General features: G+C 41.3%; 1 protein-coding gene across 1 annotated transcript in view; it reads right to left on the bottom strand.

Annotated features, from left to right (window-relative positions):
- Positions 1 to 22,773, bottom strand: part of LOC126399217 (kelch-like protein 29) — a 359,560-nt gene that overhangs the window by 207,892 nt on the left and 128,895 nt on the right. Inside the window, exon 5 of the mRNA XM_050059067.1 lies at positions 22,362 to 22,673. Within this exon, the coding sequence (XP_049915024.1) occupies positions 22,362 to 22,634 (273 nt within the window). The 5' untranslated portion in view covers positions 22,635 to 22,673. The remainder of the gene's footprint in view (positions 1 to 22,361; positions 22,674 to 22,773) is intronic.

Here is a 22,773-nt window from a genome sequence, read left to right on the forward strand (position 1 = left end):
CCCCCCCCCCCCCCCCCCAAAAAAAAGGTTGTGTATTTAATTTTCACAAGTCCTTGTTATTAGTGTCACCTCTATCTGAGTCCTCTAAGTGAACTGCTCATGCTTGTTCTTTGTAGACATGGACAAGCACCTGGGCATCGGCAAAAAACAGTGACGTGACATACAAGAGACTAAACGTCAACCGGCATCATGTTGATAAAATGCGGAAAAATCACATTTAAAATACTTTTGCTATTTAAACCATTTGCTCCATGGTGCTAACTAGTTAGCTTTTTGCAAATTACTTTATCTATGCAGTGAAGATTTACAGCTAGCTGGCTAATCCTAGCTTAGGTTACAGTTAGCTTGTTGGGCACCTTGTAACTAGCTGTAACCTAGCTAAACTGGCATTAGTTGCATCGTAACATTACCTGGTAAAGTACTTTGCAAACCAGACCCCGGAGCCTAGATGAATTAGCTGACGTTATCAACACAATTAAGTATTTTGCTATGTTAGCTAGCTAACTATTCGTCTATGTTAGCAACGAGCTAAGCTTAGCTAACATTAGCCAGCTAAAACCTCAATATCATGATATCATTCACATGTCAGTGTTTCCTCTAGGATTTTTATCAGCACCAGGGGCACTGAATGTAACTAATTTAGAGTTTATCAGTAGGGGTGGGCAATATGACTCTAAAATCATATAATGATATTTTAGGGTATTTTTTGCAATAACGATATTCTTGACAATATGACAAATTAGTAAAAAAAAATAGCTGATCATGCTACAAGTCGCTAAAAGAGTCTGAGAAGTCCAGGGCTGTTCATAAAACATTCAGGACACCACAGTTTATTCCACACTACTAAGGCTGCTCCTCTTTTTGGAACCGTCGCGGAGTCTGTAATACTTTTGCTTTCAGCCATGCTTGTTGTTGCCGTGGGTAACAGTTTGACGTCAATATGCTAACAAGTCAAAATATCGCAAGTATCACAGTACGAATTTTTCATATGATGTTAAAAATGATACCGATATTGATATGGCACACCCCTATTTGTCAAAGCACAAATGAAAGACCAATTAACTAGTGCACCCTGTGGTCCTTCCCTCTTTTTAAGTTACGTTTCAGTACATTCACACATTGGCATTAAAAAGTGATCAAGTTACATACAGAACCTTTTCAGTAGAATTCTTCTGATAAGCAAACAATCATCAACTCCTTGGGGTTTTAAAGTGGCTTGACAAGCTGACAGAAAAGGTGACAGAATGGTGCAAGTGTTCACCTATACTAGTTAGGTCAACAAAACACTGGTTTTGCCAATATATGGCTGAATATGCAACTTTCAGAGAAGTTTCAGAGCTTTGAGGAGGATGACAACCAAGAGTAACAGCAGTGGATATAGCCATAATTTGCACCAATACAATTCCTGTTTTGCTCTGGGAACCTTCATGATTGGAAACCAAAAAGCTGTTCACAGCCCGGAACAAGCGACAAACTTTTTACATCCACCTTTCAGGCCAGTCGAGGGTGAGTGTGTGATGATCACAGGCTAAATATGTGTGAAGAATCACTTTCCCCTTTGACACAAATCTCTCACCCTCTGATGAGGAAGTTTGGGAGCGAGATGCGACAGTGGCAGTGATGACAAATGATAATGGTAAATCTAAGACGACAGCCGCTTCGAATTGCCCAGGGATCAACAATGACCTCTTGACACTTTAGCAAATCGAGGAAATCTGACAACCTTCTGCATGCCGTGAAGTGCAATGCGCCTGACCACAGCTTGGCGTGTTTGTTGTTCAGCGGTGTTCTCCTTTATGTTGTCATGAGATTTGCCGAGAGCGTTTCCAGTCTTGAAGGGATGAGGACTAGGAGTCAAGAATCATCTGTGATCCGCCGGTGTCCTGTAACAGCTGTCTCCAGCATCAGAACATGCGGCTGCCGCTATCCCATATTACATCTCTGCCACTCAGCGCCAACGGATCAGCAATCCAATTTCACACAAGCGCGCTCAGAGGGAGGCAACGCTGACGCAGGAATGAGGATCTATGCTCCAACAAAGACAAGAAGTTGTTTGAAGTGGCTGGAGGGGTGGCGGTGGGGGGGGGGGAGGGGGAGAGATGGGTTGAAGAATTAGATAGAAACAGTAATGGAAGTGTGATGGAGGGTGATAAAAAGTCGGGGTGATAACGTGAGGAAGGGGTTTCCATGACTTAACTTTCATCATCTTCATCGAGCTGCTGCAGAGAGAATAAGCTTCTAATTTCCCAGCCCATCTCTGAGCACAGGAGACAAAGCAAGCACAAAGGACAGACAGACAGACAGACAGACAGAAAGAGCAAACCTCCGAGACAAATCTGCACTTTGTAAACACACCTTTGTTTGTGTAGTGACGTCCGACGCGCCAGTTTCTGCACAGCCAAAGACCGGCGAGACAATGATCTCTGTGTACTGCTGGGCGAGCAGATGTACAGTATTGGATGACAACACACTCCTCAGCTCTTTCAATATCACACACTCGTACTGCATAGTCATTGTGACATAAATAGAGAAGGAGCTCACATCTCATCTTTCACAAAGCAGAAAGAGATTCAAATCTGATATCCAATGACTGCTTATTAGATCGAGCCATCAGGCCGTCAGTTTGGAGCCAGACTCATAAGACAGCCGGTGTGTTTAGGAGGCTGATTTCCATTCCCACCCCCTCACACACACAAACACACACACACACATAGACATACAAAACCCAGCAGAAAAAAGAGGAGAGCAAGCCCCTTCTGGACCATCCTATTTTCTCCTGCCAGAGCTGTGCATACAGTCTTTTGTAAAGCCCACTGTCACCAGAACAAACCAACCACAAAGCCAGGACCCTGAAAGGTCTCCTATTTTTGGGATATCCATGGTTTTCAGAACAATAACCCGTCTCTGCCTGTGTTTTATTTCCTTGCAGAGGATTAAAATACAGCCCAGATGAAGCAGATGCATCAAAAGCAGAGGCAGAGGGAGCAGCTTGTTTGCAATCATGTGATTATTATGACGCGCCGGATTCACATGGTGGGCAGGAAGTGATAAATCCATATACTGCATGAACTTGTAATAGAGGAATGTGACCACATAAAAAGGGTTTAATGAACCTGCAGGTATCGTCAGGAAATTGAAACTCAGATTGGATATGATTAGGACAGCCCTAGTAGTCGACCAGAAAGGTCATTAGTCGGCAAGATTTCATTGGTTGCTTAGTCACAGGAAAGAGCAAACAAACATAAAACTCTATTAGGAGCTGTGCCTTGTCAAAATAATTCAAATTTGAAAGGACAGACACAGAAAGTGTCCTCGTCAGGTTAATTTCCAGGGCTGGTACCTGCGGTTATTCCACAGGCTAGTTAATAACATGTCGGGCAGGAAATCCAAAGTGTGGGATCATTTTGAGAAGGTGAAGGACGAACCCAAGGTGATATGTAAACTCATCTTCATTGGTCGACTACAAACATGACGTATCATGTGAAACATGGAAGTAGCTACATGCCCATTAGCCCACAGCGTCATTAACAGGCGGCTCGCTCAGTGTGTGACGTGCACTTGGAGATAAAATATAGGCCGTTATTTGTCCTGCAACTTGACTGATTTGCCTGATGATCGTTAGAAATTATTTTGTCCTCCAGACCTCCTAATGTTACATACAGTACCTTTTTGTGAAAACTGTCTGAGAAGCAAACAATTTGTGGGTTTGTTAAATCATCATAACATCAGTTTTGCAAATATATGGTTGAATATGCTGCTTTCAGATGAGTTTCATAGCTTTGAGGAGAGAGCAGCTGATGGTAAAAGCAGTGGATTTAGCTGTATTTTGCACCAAAGTAATCACTGCTCTGCTTTGGAAATTTGCCACAATTAGGAACCAAAAACCTAATCACAACCCAGAACAAACCTGTCTCTTCCTCTATTTTATTTCCTCCATAAATAACACAGACGCAGAGACAAGGTTTGTAACACAATCCATACAAAAACGATCCACACAAAACAAAGGAAAGTGAAAGAGTCTCCAACAGCCTCTGAATGGACAGAAATAGTTTAGGAAATTTATGTTATGGAACAACTGACTTCTTCTCTGAGACATGCCACTAAAAAATGTGAAAAATATTGGAAAAAATGGAAATCTTATTTGACTTTGAAATGATCTTTTATTCATGAGTTTATTTTGGTTGGTGAATTTTGTTTTATCCCCCTCGGTATTAAGACATGCAGGATGGACTATAACTCATGAATGAGTGGAAGATTTCTCCCTCCTTAAAAATTACCCTGGATTTCCAGGAATCAAAGTCAAGGGGTCTCATTCATGAAACGTGAGCAGAACGAATTCGTGTGTAAACTGTTCGCCGAAGGAAATTAACGTGGATTTCGGCATTCATCAATATGTTAGTAGCTCTGATCTTTTCGTAAGTACTAACAAACTCTACACCTGCTTCTGACTGCTCATAGTGCTTGTGTAAATAAGATATTGCACATAAATGTTGCTTGTCATCTTTAGAAATTAGAATTTTATTTTGTATGTGCTCTCTATGACAAGAGCTTACAAATACAACATATGCTTTCTTGTGGTTTCTTGTGACGTGAATGAGTTATTTAAATCGATTAAATACAAAACTGGAAAACGCTGTTATCTGAGTAGATAAAATAACAAACCAACGGGCTCTCCTTCTGCCCTCTTTAAGCACCGCAGCCCCAAACTGCATGTCATTTTTGTTTAATTTAATTATCAGAGACGCGATGTGGGAGATGTAAACATTATTTTAAATTGAATTTTGGTTTAATAAGATTTGTGGACGTGGGAAAGCAATTTGCCGTTTGTCTCTGCTCACACCGGGCAGCTGGTGAATCCGAATCTGGCAGAGCTGGAGGGAGACGATGTGGTTTTACGCCAGACTATCTTACTTGCTGTTAAACTTAACAGTGGGTCATCGCCTACATTAGACTGCCTGTATTAAGATGTTTTTATAGAGGTGTAACTTCGCAACAGAGACAAACAATACTGAGGCCGAGGGCAAACTGACAGAGAGGTCTCTTTGATGATGCAAGCAATGCGCTCGTCTGCAGCAGAGAGCCGTGACTGGGCGGAGCCTCCTGTAGCTGTTGTGGTTTTTTGTATGTACTTGTGCGTTTCATGTCGAACTATTTTCGTTTAACTTTTTGGATGGTTCTTACTAGACTTGCACCAATTAATACTATGCTCGGAATTGGGCCACTTTTCAGGTGATCGGCCATGACCTGCGACCGGTCGGTCAGTCTAAAATATGCTGATTTAAAACGCCGGTCAAATTCCTGGCACGCCGCATGATTGACATTGTGTAACATCAGCAGCGCACACACACACGTACATGTGCAACTCAGGGCTTGGGCGATGTGAGGAAGGGGACCTCAGGGACACACTGGTTTGGGTAGGACAATTAAGGAGTAAATGATTCAGGCCGGAGAATCAGGTTCGAGAGGATACTTTAATTTTCAGTGCAGGAGGTTCACAACAAGTGTGTATGTGTGTGGTTCTGAAATAAACAAAAGGAAAAATAGCTTTACACTCAATTCTTACAAATACGGCTTCTCACCTAAATCATTCACGCACACACCTCAAAAGAGAGAAGGAGAAAGTTGTTAATTGTCCGTGTTAAACTTAACTGCGGCGCTCTCACTACTGCACGGTGCCACTTGAAACTGATAAGGCGCGTGTCCGCGCGCTTACTGGTGGGCGCATCCTCAGCGCTAAGGGCTTTCGTGCAGACGACCTACATCATGTCAGCGTATGGAATTTTTGTCTATTCAAGAAATTACCCACAAATGCTATACACCTAGGATTATTATTTTATTTATCTATGTTTTTATTTATGTATGCCATTTTTAGTTATTTATTTAAATACTATACCTGAATTTGAGCAAAAAGGAAAATGTTTCTTAACCCGTGTCACTGTTTTTGTTTGTTTGTTTGTTTGTTTGTTTGAGATGATTATTGAAAAGCTGGTTGTATCTTGGTTAAAATGTTCTAACAAAGGAAAGATAGAAAGTATTGCAATATCTTATGTGCTGTAAAGTGGTTTGAAAAAAATGAAATCGGAATCGGCCGTCCAAACACTCGGAAATTGGGATCGGCCCAAAAAATTGTAATCGGTGCAAGTCCAGTTCTTACAACAAAGGACACATTAACAGCACCCGTTACCTTCTTCAGGCCTTTGATTCACCTGTCCCTGTCACACCTCTACTAACAGAGGGAAATAAGTTTTTCTCAACCCCACTTCATCTAAAATAACTTCAACCTCAGCGTCAGAAAAGTTTTTCTTGTTCTCTCTCTCTCTTTCTTTTTTTGCTCAGTGGTCACAAATCGATAGAATGACCTATCCATATTAATTATCACCTCCATATATGGCGGTCACTGGCTATTCATGGGCGGGGATGTATGCTAATCGCTGAATAGCGGGAGAACATTGTCAATTTATGATTGATTGGCATTCATGAACATACACACATGCCTATCATCAAATCCGAGTTTTCCGCGGTGTTCATAAATCCAAAGTAGGTTTTTCGTACCGAGGTTTTTTATGTGCAAATTTCATGAATGAGACCCAACGATCATGATGACCTTCGTGGTCTTTAAGGACAATCATGGACATGAAGGACCCTTTATCCTTGATACTACATTGTAACTTTGCTTCTTCTCATTTTCTGTTTTACAAGATGTTAAGCGTTTCACCTTCACCTATAATGTCCTTGCATGTTGTTATCGGTTTTGTCTGCTTTTTTTCTTTTCATAAAAAATAATAAAGTATAAAGATTTTCCTAAATCACCTCGTCCAGACCTCCTGACGCTACTGCAAATCACAGGCATCTGTGCAGTGTTGGTAGTCTTTTCCTCCAGCTGCCTGTCCTCCATCTGGACAGCACACCTACTTATGACGTTATATGCAAAGAAGCTTGAAGACTTGGTGTTTAAATGTAGTGCTCAATTGTTGGTACCAAAGGTCAGCTTGGATCCTACCTCAACAGACAAAAGACAGAAGCAAGAGAACCCACGTGAGAATAGCGGGCGGAATCTGTGGAACATCTTGTCACAGTGAGATTGACAAGACAGACAACACTTATCTTCACCTATTCTCCGACCTGTCGCGCTGTTATCGTCCCACATCTGCAGACACTTTTATTTTCATGCTGATTTTTTTTTTTCTCCTTAAATCGAGAGGACTGCTGTCAATATTTTCTGTTGACGATAAAAGATGATGATGTCCTGACTGTGTGATGAGGGTGTGAGATTCCTGATAAATCTGTCATCAGATTCAGGACTCCTATTTTCCATCCATCCGATTTCAAATGCTGATAACAAAAAAAAAAATGAAGTCTGACAGTTCCCTTTTTCACAGGCCTTTTCTCTGACAGTTTTGACAGTGTGCAGTCCTCATGACTGAGGTGTCTGTCTGCATTTCTGTCTGTTTGGCTCTCTGTCTGTCCGTCTGTCTGGCTCTGTATCTCTGTCCTTGATTACTAATCACTGCAGCATAGCCTGGTCTGATTCAGAGTGGAAAGCTTTAATTCTCCCCACATGGTGCCGAGACATCCAGACCCCAGTGCAACAGCTCCCGGTAAACACACAATCACCGCTCCTCGTTTAAAGTTTCCATATATCATCTTGAGGAAAATCACTGCCTAATCCCAGCTCTGCTCCCTTGAGGTCCACTGTTTCTTAATGACACTGTCGTAGACGCATGACAGCCGATTTGTTTGTCCACAAACATCATGATGATGTTTTGTTTATGGAAAACAAAAAAGATTATAAAGAATTAATGCATGACTAACGGAAAGTAAAACAGCGGAGTTGGAAAATGATGGCGCTCAGTTCATAAACTGTCAGTCCAATTAAAATCAGGTGGACGCATCTAACCATGGGCGGATTATGAGATGATGGGCCCCTGGGCGCAGACATGCAGAGGGCCCACCCTCTCTGCGACACAGGATCAAGAGAACGGACTCTGGGGTGGTTTTGTCTCTTTTGTGTTGTTGTTGTTTTGCATCTCTCTGTAGTTGTGCTGATTTATGAGTTAATTTTGTGTATTTTTAGTTGTCTTCTGTCTCTTTATAGTTGATTTGTGTCTCTTTGAGGACATTTGAGTGTCTTCGTGGTTGTTTGTTGTCTCTTCGTAGTTGATTTGCATCTCTTTGACGCATTTTATGCCTCTGTATGGTTGTTTGCGCCCCTTTTTATTAATTTTGTGTCTTTTTGTGGTCATTTTGTGTCTCTGAGGACATTTTGAGTGTCTTTGTGATTGTTTTGCGTCTTTTTGTAGTTGTTTTGTGTCTCTCTGAGGCATTGTATGCCTCTAACAGGTTTGTGTTCCTTTGTGGGACTTTTGTGTCTTTTTGTGGTTGTTTCATGGTCCTTCTGTGTCTCTTTCAGGGCATTTTGAGTGTCTTTGCGGTTGTTTTGTATCTCTTTAAGGCATTTATGCCTCTTTGTGGTTGTTTGGGTCCCTTTGTAGTATTTTTGTGTCTTTTTGTGGTTGTTTTGCAGTCTTTTTCTGTCACTTTGAGGACATTTTGTGTTTCTTTGTGGTCATTGTGTGTCCCTTTGAGGTTGTTTTGTGTCTCTTTGTGTCTCTTTCTGCTAACTTTGTGTGTTTCTGAGCTAAACTGGTGTCTCTTTGAGGTAATTCTATGTCCCTATGTAGTTTTTCTGTTCCTTTGTGATAATTTTGTATCTTTTGGGGTTGTTTTGTGTCTGTTAGTGGTAATTTGTGTCTGGTTGAGGACTATTTATGCCTCTATGTGGCTGTTTGCGACCCTTTGTAGTAATTGTGTGTCCCTTCGTGGTTGTTATGTGTCTTATTGTAGTCATTTTGTGTCTCTTTGCAGTTTCTTTGCATCTCTTTGTGGTCTTTTGTGTCCTTTGTAGTCATTTTGAGGATTACCGGCAGGTACCTGTTCATTTTAGTGACATTTTTCAGGTGAGTGCTGGGGGGGGCTAACACTCTGGGCCCCTAGGCCTGTGCCAGATAAGCCCGTTTAGTAATCCATCCATACATCTAGCCGGACAAGCTATGAATGTATTTCCTTGGAAACAGCAGGCACACTGTACAGCACTGTGCCAGGGACTCCGATCCTGTTTTTCCAAGCGAGGAAAAATCCAATCAGACGGAGCAAAAAGGGAGTGACATTTTTAATAGTGGCATGTCTAATACTTGAGGGCGGCTTTCTGCATACCCACTGAGGGCTGTCTTTATCCAAACTGACATTTTAGCCCGGACGGACAAAGCAGAAAGAGCTGACAGGTTCGTCTCAGCTCGGTGTCAGGCGGGCTGACTTTGAGCGCTAAAATACACTCCGACACACGCGCCACTTAACCACTTAGAAAGAACAAAATGTGCAACAGACCTCTGGCTCTACATATTTGAAACTGCATAACTGTTCAAACAGTGGAAATCAGATAAAGAAACACTCCACTCACCCAGGAAAAAGCCTTCAGGTTTTACATGATGGCGTCGGGATAATAAATGAAAGCTATGGTGGTGAAATAAAGTATTCCTCATCAATCAGTTTGGTCGACTTCTGAGGACTCTGTCTTCTGAGAGCTGGATATTTGTGACATTTCCACTGTGAATGCAAATGGCACACAGCAAGTCTGTGATAAGATGACAACACATACAGTAGAAGCTAATAAATCAAATCCAGGCAGCAGAGTGTGAAGATTGTTTACCTTCCTGCTCCTCAGAGGAAGATAAAGGAACCTCAGAAAGCCTGAGCTACTTAGTATTTAAGAGGAATTTTGGAGTGTATATATTTTGAAATTCAATTGAAGGGAAAATGTCAGGAATAAAAGAACAACACAATATCCTCCATCCTTGACAGTTACACATCCGCATTAAGATTTCTGGTGTAGTATTAACGTTCTGACTGATATAATCTAATTGGATGCAGCGTCAATTTATGTCCATCAGTATAAAGCAACAGAATGCAGGCGTCAAGCTGCTAAGCAGTAATTTTTTCCTCCAGCTATGTTTAGTGTTCTTGGCTTTCTTCGCGAGGTAACTGGGTTTTCTTTAAGACCCCATGGTGAGTCTGTCTGCTTTAGAAATGTAAAGTTTCATCTTTTCTGGATGATAAGAGTTTCACTATTTGATAGAACAATTGCAGTTCCCTCTCTTATCTGAAGCTAATTCAAAAGCGGCTCTCCGCTGCCACCTCGCCTCCCCCGTCTCTGTTCCGTCTCCCTCATCCAGCTTCCCCAGCGTGCGCCTTCTTAAACTTTAATCATCTCATATTCGATACATTTCACAGCGGCTCGTCACAAGGTTATCCCAGTTTTCAAAAAGACGTCTTCCCCCTTTTAGCCTCGGCCTCAATGCAGATTCAGTGATTTCAGAATCTATTCTTCCGGGGCTCCCTGACACGACGGTGATGTTCACATGGAGAGATTTTCTTGATGCAGATATTAAAGCCCAGAGAAAAAAATAAAAAGCTAAATAAAATAATAAAACATTGCTAATGCACTGCAGAGGTGATGCACAGTCATATCACGCTGTCGATCAACACCGTTCCTGCAGTTGCTTTAAAAATGTTTCAAAGCTGACGACATATATTGCATCGTAATTTGTTCGCCTTGTCACTGTCAGGGAAATAACACACATGCCTCAGTCTGGTTGCAGCAATAAAAAACAGAGGAATCAGTCAGAGGAGATATGCTTTTTGTGTGTTTTCTTTCTTTTGTTGATTGTGTCAGAGTGAGGCCGTGACACCTGCTGTTCTCTGGATGCCATGTTGTGTTGGCCACAGTATGGGGCCTGCTTCAATCCATTGGCTGGCTGACCTGGCTCAAATCAATGACCAAAAACACACAATGTGTGATTCTGTTTCAAGACGAGCTCTATTGATTGGTGCGGTCAATGCTTGGAAATTGGGATTTTTTTGCTCCTCATGACACTTGACTTTTCAAGAGAAGACTTTTCATCAACTTTTTTTTTTTAAACAAATACATGACAATCATCACAATGTATTCCACGTGCACATTTTAAACATACGCGTTGGGAGTAACAGATTATTGTAAAAGAATCTCTGCCAGGTGGTGACAACTGTCATGGGATGCGGTTTGTTTCGAGATGTGCTCAGCGGAACAGCACGCTTTATTCGGCCTTGCCGCAGGGAAAACTGCTTTAATAGACTGCCAGCAGCAGGTAATATAGATTATAGGAGATCAAACAGCGGTCTGTATTGTAGCTGACGCTGGATTAACACTACTTGTTTTCATAAACACAACTAAAAGGTAAATATTAGCAATTGATTATCGGCCTGGCCTCTCTCTGTCTCTCTGGATGGATGCACTAAAGAGAAGTGTGACAGTGCAGCAGGCTTCAGCAGCAGGGAAGGCAGACTGCAGTACATGCAAAGAAGGTGTCGGCATGCCTTTGTTAGTACGGATAAGTTCTCTTTTTAAGCATTTATTTAAAGGTATACTATGCAGTTGGGTTGCAGTGATAGACTGGTTTTGAGGTATACCGTGATATAAAAGTTGATGGTTATCATATTGTGGACATTAGCTGATCTACACTGAAAGAAAATGCAACTGGACGGAGAATCCAACCTGTAGTTTAGTTACTTTCAAAGGGGAACTTTTTAAACATACTTCTATTAACAAAAGTGGTTTCAGGTTTCGGTTATAGTAATAAAACATTTGATCAACCAACAATAAAGCCGACCCCAGATTCATGCTTGTTCGCTGTATTGTATTGTTCACTGCTTCTGTGATGCTGTGTCCGCAGTTTTTGTAGCTTCCTCTCAAATGCTAGCTGCGGTCTGGCACCTGGTCGGTACACTTTTATAATGTCTGAACCTCACCCACTGTGTCCAGGAGCGTCCTGAACACAGCAAAATAAGAATTACATAATAAAATACAGGCAGACAGCAGAGTCTCTGCAGATAAATACATCTCTGCATACCTCCGGTGAGTCATAACTGAGAGGATACTTTCAGTGGTGGGGACACCAAAGGGACCATGATACATTATTATCACGATACTTTTAAATGTTGAGTATTGAAATGTTTTACCTTTTTTTTCAGCTGTAAATTATGTCCCCAAAGGAAAACTTAGTCAACATCTGTTTTATGAGTGGTTAAGTTTTCAGTCACTTTTATTGCAGCAAAATGTTTCTACTGGACTGAAAAAGCAACTGATTTTATTATTCTAGAAAGCTAGCGAAAGTTGAATTTGTATTTGCAAAATTAATAATTTATGTAGGGAAAATCAATACTTGGGATGTCCACTGGCTCACCAAGTACAGCAGGCGCCCTGTGTACAAAGGCTGTGTCCTTGCCGCAGTGGCTGTGAGCTTGATTCCAACCCACTACAGGTGTCCTATCAAATAAAAAGCCCCCAAAACTATCTTTAAAAAAATAAATTAATCAGTATTTGGCGTCCATGTATTGATACAATATTGCCATGCAAAATATTGCAATACTATACTGTATTGATTTTCCTTATTTACTTTTATCCAGTCAAATACAATTTTTGAGGAAAATCTTGCATATTACACCCTCAGACATTTCAGTCATTCTTCTTGACAAATGGGACAAAACCCTTTCTTGGGGTTTTTTTGATTTTGACTCTTCAATTATGCGGCGAAAATATATTTCAAAAGATTAAAGTCTGGACTATAAAAACCTTGTAATGAGCCAACCCCCGAGTGATTTAATTTTTCTTGAAAAGCATACCTGATGGATGTCAGAGGTAAGATCTGATGGAGTTGACAAAAACTTAATTTATTAATGTCACTGCAGTCGTAGAAGGGCTACAGAGTTGACCTGTTATGGTTAAGACACACCAGATAGCAATATTATTTATTTATTTTTAAAATATAAAGCTTACCAGTATTTAAGCAGTATTGTCTTCATTTTGGAAACCAGGAAGTGAGACAGGAGTCCTTACAATGTAGCGATATAGCCTTTTTATGCCCTCAAATAATGATTTTGTCGAAATCTGAGTTGACAGAAAACTGGAACACATCTTCAAAGGGCCAACATTTTCACAAATTAAATATATTTTCAAACAAAGATGATTATAACACTTCATTTTTACACCAATATCATCAGTGCGTACAGTTGGAGTTAGAGTCGGAAGGGTTTTAACACATTTTTCAATTGTTTGAAGTTGTGAATTCTTCTCTGGAACGAGGTTGTTTTCTGGCACAGTGGAAGTTTAGAGGTTAAAAAATTAAAGCAAATCAAAATAGTTTATAAATCATAATTTCATATAAATAAATCCTTTAAAAATTATGTTTCATCCCAGAAATGGAATTAGTGTGTTGATAAAATATATTTTTTTCTTTAAACAAGGACATGATTTGTCCCAGTTCTCAAAAATGAGTGATATACTTCAAGGCAGTTAAAAAGAAAACCAAAGTTCCAGCGCACACCAGGATACTCAGGATAATTATTTTATTGACAGCTTACATTTAAAAGCTTACAATCACACACAGCAAATCTGATGAAGCAATATGCAGAATACATTGTTTGTTCCTTTTGTTAAATGTAAGCTGTCAATAAAATCAGTACCAACCTGAGTATCCTGGTGTGTGCTGGAACTTTGATTTCCTTTTGGTTCACTGTGGTTGATCCTGCACCAGCTGGCACCCAGGAGAGAGCCACGGTCGTACATCACGTATCTTCAGTTATTTATATATTTAAAGGCATTTAAACTTAGTTTTGTGTTGGGGTTTGTGTTATTCTATATTTTGACATGAAGATTTTCATGTTAACTGCAGATGTATATATCAGTTATTGGTCTCCTTGAGGACTAATAATCAATGTTGGCATAAGCCCTTAAAAACATACTGGCAGACGCCTAGTAAAAATCAAATCCATGATTGGCTTTTGTGTGACCCTGTGTGCCTGGAGGCAGTGCTATGGTCATACAATTGTCCCTCTCATCCTGCTGACACCAAGACTAAAGGACGTGATTCCCCTCTTATGTGCAGTACTACACGAACTTGTCAAAATACAACAAAATTTAGAGGGAAATAGTTACAGAATCTTATTCCACCATAAAGCTACAGCTACCTGAGCAGAATAACATAAGCCCAAAATTAAATTACTTTTTAAGTTAGTTTTGTTTCCAACAAAACTAATGAGATGACTACAGGCTGGAGGAACAGCTCATTCTGCTGGCTTGAGACCACTCCGCAGGTCAGGAACATCCACCAGAGAAATAAATGAATGACGTAAACAGAGTCAATCAAAACCCAATGATATAGAGAATCAACACGGGCCTTTGAGCAAATCCCAACACAAACAACCGTTATTAGTTTGTGGCAGTCCTTAGATCAATATGTAACTGTATATAATTTGATTTGTGTTCAATAAGGATTGGTAAAGAAACACAAACTCCAGCTCTGCTGCTATTAAACATCAGGGGAGGATGGATTAAGAAATTCATATTAAAGGATTAGACCAAGCAGGGAAATCCACATTTCAGTGGGCTATCTGTGGGAGGATACTTTCTGAGAAATATCATCTGTTATCAGATACAAACTCCGGCTTTGGCCCTCGTTTAAACCCCGTGAAATCCTCACTCACACTAAATAACAAGCTGTAACATTAATGAGCAAACATTTAACCCAGCAAAGACTTTCATGAAAACCAGGGAGGGATTTTTTTTGTCCCTTTTCATTTTCGTTGTTTGAATCTAAGACTGTGATCACAAGTAATCCCAATAAGAGAGAGAGTGCTATCTTTTACAGTCAGACAAAAGAAGATTTTAGTGATACTGGTGGCAGAGATGAAACTAATGAGTCAAGTGCTATTTGAAGTATTAACACAACTTCAAAAGTGGTGTTTTTCAATACACAGGGTGAAAACTCTGGACACAGGCTTATAGATTTTGTGGTCAAAGATTTTTTTCTGCACAACTACACTAAATATAAACAGCCATACCAGTAGGATGGTGATAAACTATGCCATGTTGGTTTATTCACTGTAGATCTGTCATTAGCTTAGAGGCCGCCATGCCTTCTAGAAAGCTGGACTGAGAGTATTTTTCATTTTCCAAATCCATAAAGCTACAAAAGAAGTCCATTTAATTATTACCTACTAATTTGAGTGGAAATGATACTCTGAGAAAACTGGATTTTCCTCTGACATATAAAAGTCATGTGCATCAGTAGGACACAGGAGTAGTTGTGGTTACATTAACATGGATTTAGTGCGTGCAGTGACTACACATCCGTGACAACTGCACAAAAGTACATAGAAATTAATTAACGGCTCGGCAGGGGATAACAAAGTGCAGCTTTAAATTAACTATAGTCCACTGTTCCGTGTGGTTAGCTTTACATCAGGATGGATGATCCCAACAGATGGTACTTTTAACTCTCAGCATTTGTCCTACACACACCCACACCTACACACGCAGCACCATCATGGCATCTATATGACTCTGTAGTTTAATATCAAAACTGAGGTAAACCACATGGAGAAAGATCAGTTGTAAAAGACGTCAGAGAACACCAGACTAACGCTAGAACAATACATGTGCTCTGTGTCAGAATTTATATTAAGGGAAATAATGACTCCATTTATGGTTTTATTACAGAATAAACCAGGGTTTATACTTCTGCACTGAATCAATGCCGTACTTACAGCATAGACCTGTGCGCTACACTGAGTCTGACGTGCACCTTCCCAGAAATTTAACTACAGGCATAGATCACAGGGGGGATGCAGGGGACACGTCTCCCTCAATATTTAGAACATATGCATTTGTCGCCCTCAACATGTTGTAAATGTGGGGAAAGCGCGTCTAGTGTAAGACAACAGTTCTCTTGGTGAACTTTGTGAGTTATGATGGAGCTGAATTTTGTGACGTTACCTTTGTTAAATGTTGCTGTTGGCTTCATATGAGTAGAGAAAAGTCTGTTTATCTCTGGGCTAATTTATGCAATGGAAATGGACAGAAATGTCACAGGCTTAAAATAATAATGTTGGCTTGTTGAAAATGTGGAGAAAACGTGTCAAGTATAAGACAACTGTTTGTCAGTGAACCTTGTGAGATGTAATGAAGTAAAATATTGTAATGTTACTGTTGTTAAATGTTGAAATTGTTAAAGGTTGCTGTTGTTCCCGATTTCTAATAAGTAGAGGAAAAGTCTGCTAGCTACTAGGCTAATTTATACAACGTAAAACATCATAGACTTATGCTAATAGCATTAGCTTGTTGTATATGTGGGGAAAACGTGACTTCTTGTAAGTAGAGGAAAAGTCTGCTAGCTACTAGGCTAATTTATGCAACGTAAAACATCATAGACTTATGCTAATAGCATTAGCTTTTTGTATATGTGGGGAAAACGTGACTTCTTGTAAGTAGAAGAAAAGTCTGCTAGCTACTAGGCTAATTTATACAACGTAAAACATCATAGACTTATGCTAATAGCATTAGCTTTTTATATATGTGGGGAAAACGTGACTTCTTGTAAGTAGAGGAAAAGTCTGCTAGCTACTAGGCTAATTTACGCAACGTAAAAAACGTCACAGACTTATGCTAATAGCATTAACTTCTTGTATATGTGGGGAAAACGTGACTTCTTGTAAGTAGAGGAAAAGTCTGCTAGCTACTAGGCTAATTTATGCAACATAAAACGTCACAGACTGATGCTAATAGCATTAGCTTGTTGTATATGTGGGGAAAACGTGACTTCTTGTAAGTAGAGGAAAAGATTGCTAGCCAATAGGCTAATTTATGCAATGTAAAACGTCATAGACTTATGCTAATACTGTTAGCTTTTTGTAGCTTGTTTATGGGAAAAATGTGTCCACTATCTAGTAACACAACTGTTTCCCTGTAGACCTTGTGAGTAATAATGGAGCCATATTTTGTACTTCTGTTTAAAATTGTCACTGTTGAGCCATGTTTTGTGTGTTTTAGACACTGTGAGAGCTGAAACAATCTGACTTCACTGCACTTCACAGAAACTCAGTGGCATAGAAACCCCATCACCATGCCTGGGTGGATTACTGAACAGGTCCACCAGGCTCAGGGCCAGGGGCCCAAAGTATTAGGGGGCCCCCTGCAAAATGTCACTCAAATTAACATGCAGTGACAAGAAGGAGACTCAAAATGACCATGAGAAAATTCAAAGGAGCTGCAAAGATACACAAAATTACATCACAGAGATCCACAACGACTTCAAAGAATCACAAAACAACCACAAAGAGACAAAAAAAACCACTAAAGGTCAACAATGTCTTCAAAGACACACAAAAACCAACAAAAAAAGAAGATGAAATGACCACAAAGTCTGTGTGTCTTGTTCCTAAGTAGGAAAGGTAGTGGGCTCTTTTAAATGTCTGTGCCCAGGGACCAACTGTCTCATAATCTGCCCATACTGCCAACTAGTGATCTGGAGGTGTAACTGCAGAGCCACATAGACACACAAATGCATAAATGTGCGTACCAATATCCACACTACCATACTGTTGAGTGTGCCAGAAAAAGATTTAGTATGTCCTTATACATAGTATACCAAATGCAGTGTGCCAAAAATACCAGGATGCTTTACTACATCTGGTATAATTTTGCAGTATGCAAGCCAGCATGCTTTTCTGGCTATTCTGACCCACGATCCTCTGCACAGCGGACAATACGTCACATCGACCGACCCACAAATAGATGACAACTGATTGACAGCTGTCAGAACTCACAATAACAGATGACAGTGCATTCAAGTAACTGATGACCAGCTGAATAGTAATAATAGGAATATTAATTGTTCACACTGATCACAAAGAACAAAAGGACAGAACTATGAACATAACCATGACAGAGAAATGCAGATACAATTTCACCGGTGCAAATATAATACTTCAGAATCTACAATCTGTGCAGCTATACTTTTAAAGTTAAACTACAGGTAACAAAGGTTGATCTCCATCTCTGGCAAACTCCTCAAGTGGTGTTTTTTTTTTTTTTTTTTTTAAATATATATAAAACAAAGATGGTTTAAGTTCAAGGCATGATGTTATGAGAAAGCATTATGTCCTGACGTAGGCCTCTTGTGTAGACTATGGCGTAGGCTCTGCATACAACTATAAATCAGTCTTACAGCAGTATCACTTTCAGGCACACACTCTCCTGTACATGTCTAGCTATTGGACCACGTCCCCACTTGGGCTGCAGTGTTTATAAAGAGAGAGTCTCCAAACAGTGGAGATCAATAACGGCCTGTCAGCTTTTTAGTGTAGCCATGGACAGAGCAGAGACACAGGGACCATGGAGAGAGGGAGCTGCATCCGTCCATCAGACTCTTTGTGACCCCCAGCAGCTTTGATCAGAGATGACAGAAAGAGAGGGAGACAGAGAGCAGGCGAGGACAGCAGACAGCTAGGACGAAGATAGAGAGACAGGCTCCTATGGTGCTGGCTAGCTCTTGAGGCCCCTGTATCTTTTCTAGGCCATAATTAAAGCAGAGCCCGGACTCTGGGTATTTCCCTTTATAAACGTCGCTGGTCTCTGTTGCCCCCCGTACAAAGGACTGTCAAAGGCTCGACAGAGTAGAAAGGTAAACCCCTGACTGAAGCTAACAGAGTGGCATCGAGGGAAGGATCTGCATTATATCTGCTGCATATACGCACACACATTCCCACATATACTGTACCTTTAAACAAATGTGCACTAGCGCGCAAGGCAAGGCACCTAATTGCTCTGGCAGCCATTGAATGATGACAATGGCCACGATGGGAGTTGGCGAGACTTTGTCGGGATGTATGTAATTATTCAGCCGCACAAAAGGAGGGGCCGATGCGGTGCCAGAGCAGATTTACTATGTCTGTGGTCAGTGCATTCAGCAGGGTATCTAATGATGTGCACTTACGGGCTAAATTACCAGAGCATTGTTTACCTCTGCTCTTAGAGTGCAGGGCCCCACCGAGAGCCGGAGCCCAGAAGGTGCCGGGGGAAAGAAAAAGCCCAGATGGATCTTGTGAAGTTCAAATTAAAGCAAATGATCTGATAGTGAGGAGGAGTGTCGAGAGAAGATGAATGGTATCCATGGAAGCAGAGGCTGGGGAGAGGCTGAAACGTCTAACTCTTTTTTGGTAAAGGCCCCTCTCTTCACACGCTGCTGACAGCCAGATAGCTAGCAAATCCCTGGACGAGGGGGTGGAGAACACAAACTGTACGGCTCTCGACTCTACTGCTCAGACATTTCCAAGCTGCAGTTTTCTGGTGCACAAATATGATATATAACAAACTAGGGAAATAAACACATCAACCAAACTCAAATATTGAGAGTTGGGTTTTAACCAAGTTGGGTCAAATAATGTGCTCACTTCATGGTCTCTTGAAAATGTAAACCTAAGCTATACCTTTCCAATGTTGTTGTGTCTAAGTGAATAATCATTCTTTGGATTCCTCCAGTATTGAGTTAGAGGGCTTCAGCCAGAGCATGAAACAGGCTGCAATGCAATCCCTGAGGGCAACTGAGCACCGTCGATTTACATCCACTAAAAATGCTTGTTGTTACCAATGATAGGCTCAGACTATTGTTCAAAGTATCTGACAACATTATGGAAAGGATCCCTACAGAGATAGACCTTTTTGTTAAAGAGTAATGCTGGTTGGGGCGCCCACTAGCTCACCTGGTAGAGCAGGCGCCTCATGTACGAAAGGCTGTGTCCTTTGATTCTCTCCCACTTTCATGCTTTATCTGTCCTATCAAATAAAGGCAAAAAAACCCTGGTTTCACATGCTCCTCAGATGGTCCCATTTCCCAAATTGGAAAGTTTTAAGTCATAATGTGGGAACAACATGGACACCTCATTGAAGGTATGTTCAGAGCATTTAAACTACACGTTGATAACAGTTTGAAGCTTTATATTACAAACTGATTTTGTCCCAGACATGTTGCTGCACCAGAACCCCTAAAACTACTAAAATATTACTTTACCTGACGACTGGAAAATAACTTTTCTAACTAATCTGGGTCACTCTACATCGACAGCAACTAAGGGTTACAACTTAACCCTTAGTTAAGTCAGCCCATCCCAGCTGACATTGGGCAAGAGGCAGGGTACACTCTGGACAGGTCACCAGACTATCACAGGGCTGACACATAGAGACAGACAACCATTCACACTCACATTCACACCTACGGCAGAGTCCTGCACTGGGTCGGGTACCCGTGGGTACAAATAAGTGGATAAAACGTACAACTATCACTTTATAATGTTTCTGAAGTGTTTCCCTGATGGATTACTTCTCTCCTCGATGGATTCTAAAAACACGTGACGGCTCGTAACTGCTGAACGTCGCTCTGGACAGAAAGTAAGTCTATTATTACACATGTAAAGTTCCTTTACATAGATTAAAAGTTTAAAAGCATTAAACGTAACAAACGAGTGCTTTTACACTCGTATGGGAGAAGAACACAGAGGGTTGATGATGGAGCTGAAGTCAGGTTTTTATTGTGAGAGCTGCTTCATTCAGGTCGTTGTTTACTTACTGGCACCTTAACTGTGGCGACATGCTGTTCAATATTCAGCCAATATGACCCAAAATGATTACTTTAAATCCGGGTTACGGGTCGGGCTGCGGGTCGTGTTTCAACGGGTCGGACCGGGTTGCGGTACTAATTGGCCTGATGCGTGGGTTTGCGGTTCGGGTGCGGGTTTGTATGTTGCCGGGTCGGGTCGGGTCGGGTCAGATCTTGAAAACTGGACCCGTGCAGGACTCTGACCTCCGGACAATTTAGAGTCACCAATTAACCTGCATGTCTTTGGACTGTGGGAGGAAGCTGGAGCACCTGGAGGAAACCCACGCTGACACACGGAGAACATGCAAACTCTGTACAGAAGGGCCATGATCCAATGACTTTCCGAGATTCCGAATTTTCCTAGTCAGGAAATCATTTTTCAGATAATTCTGACCCCACATAATTGCAAGGTAAGGTGCTTTTTAATTGAACCAGAAACAGCCCCGAAATTGCAATTGTCAAACCCCACTGACATTTAAATCAACAGTAATTTTATCATCATAAAACACACTTATGTCAAAGTCAAAAGAAACAAATAAGTAATGAAATTCACAAAGCTGTATTTCCACTGTTACAGCAGTCACCAACTCTGGAGTGGTTGAAATAAACTCTTCATTCACCCAGTTAGATGTGAAATGTGCTTGCTCCACACACACATTGGTGACGGCGATTTCGAGTTTGTTTCTCACGGAATAAAAATGATCTGACTTGCTTACAAAAAGGCCTATCTCTGTTGGGATCCTTTCCATAATGTTGTCAGAACCTGTCAGTGGCAAAAACAAACACTTTTAGTGAAAGTAAACTGACGGTACTCAAGTGTCCACAGGGATTAATACATTAACAAACCTGATCAAGTGAAATGTAAAGTTTCTCTGTAAGAATCATTTCCACCATGTTGTCAAACACTAATAACAACAAACTGAGTCTGTCAGTGACAAAAAAACAAGCGTTTTTAGTGGACGTACACTGATGGTTCATTAATGCTTAGAGAGTTTACGTTGCAGGCTGATTAACCACCAGATGCAGTGTTTTGCTCAATACTAGACCATTTACAAAAATTGTTTGCCCCATTAGTCACTTAGACACAAAAACATGGGAAAATATGTTCTATGTTGAAAAATATCAGAGCTCCCCTTTAACAAAGCAGAAATGTGAAATGGCGAAATGTGCAGCTGTTAGAGAAATAAGCCTCTTTTTTTAAACCCATGATATTATTCAGCTTATATAATGATGCAGTCCTTTTTGTTTGTTTGCTTGTTAAGAAAAGCACCACCTCTAGCCATCACTTCTGACAGCAGCACCCATTTGAGCCACTGTCAGAGGTCATTTCCATAATGAAAGAAGAAAATTACCAAGGAGGCAAAGGCAGGACAAGCCTGCCATTTGGCAGAGAGAGAAAATGAAGATGGAAGGAAAATGGTTTGGCAAGAAAGGGGCATTGGACAGAGAGAGTGCAGGGAGAGAGCAGCAGGACTGGAGTGAGGGATAAGGGTGGAGAGTGCAGGAGGCAGCAGAGAGAGAGAGGGAAGGAGGAAGGGAGAGCGGAGGGGCTTGAAGAGCTGAGACAGTTGAACCATGAAGACGGGCATGCCAGAGAGTTGGACAGTGCATAAACATTTGGAGAAAGTGAGAGATGAGAACTGGAAGACAGAGAGAAAAAGCTGGAAAGCCTTAAAAGCGCGGGGAAAGTTGGAGATTATGTCCAGTTGGGAAGTCTTCACAGATTAAAAAGTTGACACAGACAGAGACAAAGACTCGAAAGAAACTTGACAGAGCAGGAAACAGTTTTCCAGGCAGGAAGCAGGTGTTGCGGGGCATCCGTTTGGACGAGGCTCTTACCTTGGCAGATGCGGAAGCCACTGATCCGGCAGCCGTGATGCCTCGCTTGACCGCTATGTCGCTACTCGATGTTGTCACGGCAACTGTAACCGGGGTGGGGAGGAGGGAGGGGATGACTGGGAGGGGAAGGAGCCCTGGACGGTTGTTGCCATTGACAACGGCAGAGGCACAGCTATGATTGGCTCCTCCATTGTGGAGGCCAGAAGGACGGATGTCTCTCCGCTCCCAGGGTCCCCGGTAGTCCCTCTCAAAGCGGTGGTGGTGGCGTGACATCACTTCCTCTTCCTCTCAGAGGGAACAACGGGGGCAGGCCTGCAGAAAATGGAAAGTAATTTTATTAGATGCAAGATAGAGACACAAAGGCAGCATTTCAGAGACCAGGGGACAGAGAAAGAGCAAGACAGCGAGCAAA

The sequence above is a fragment of the Epinephelus moara genome, chromosome 12 (genome assembly GCF_006386435.1).
Source record: "Epinephelus moara isolate mb chromosome 12, YSFRI_EMoa_1.0, whole genome shotgun sequence".
NCBI classification, from domain to species: Eukaryota; Metazoa; Chordata; class Actinopteri; order Perciformes; family Serranidae; genus Epinephelus; species Epinephelus moara.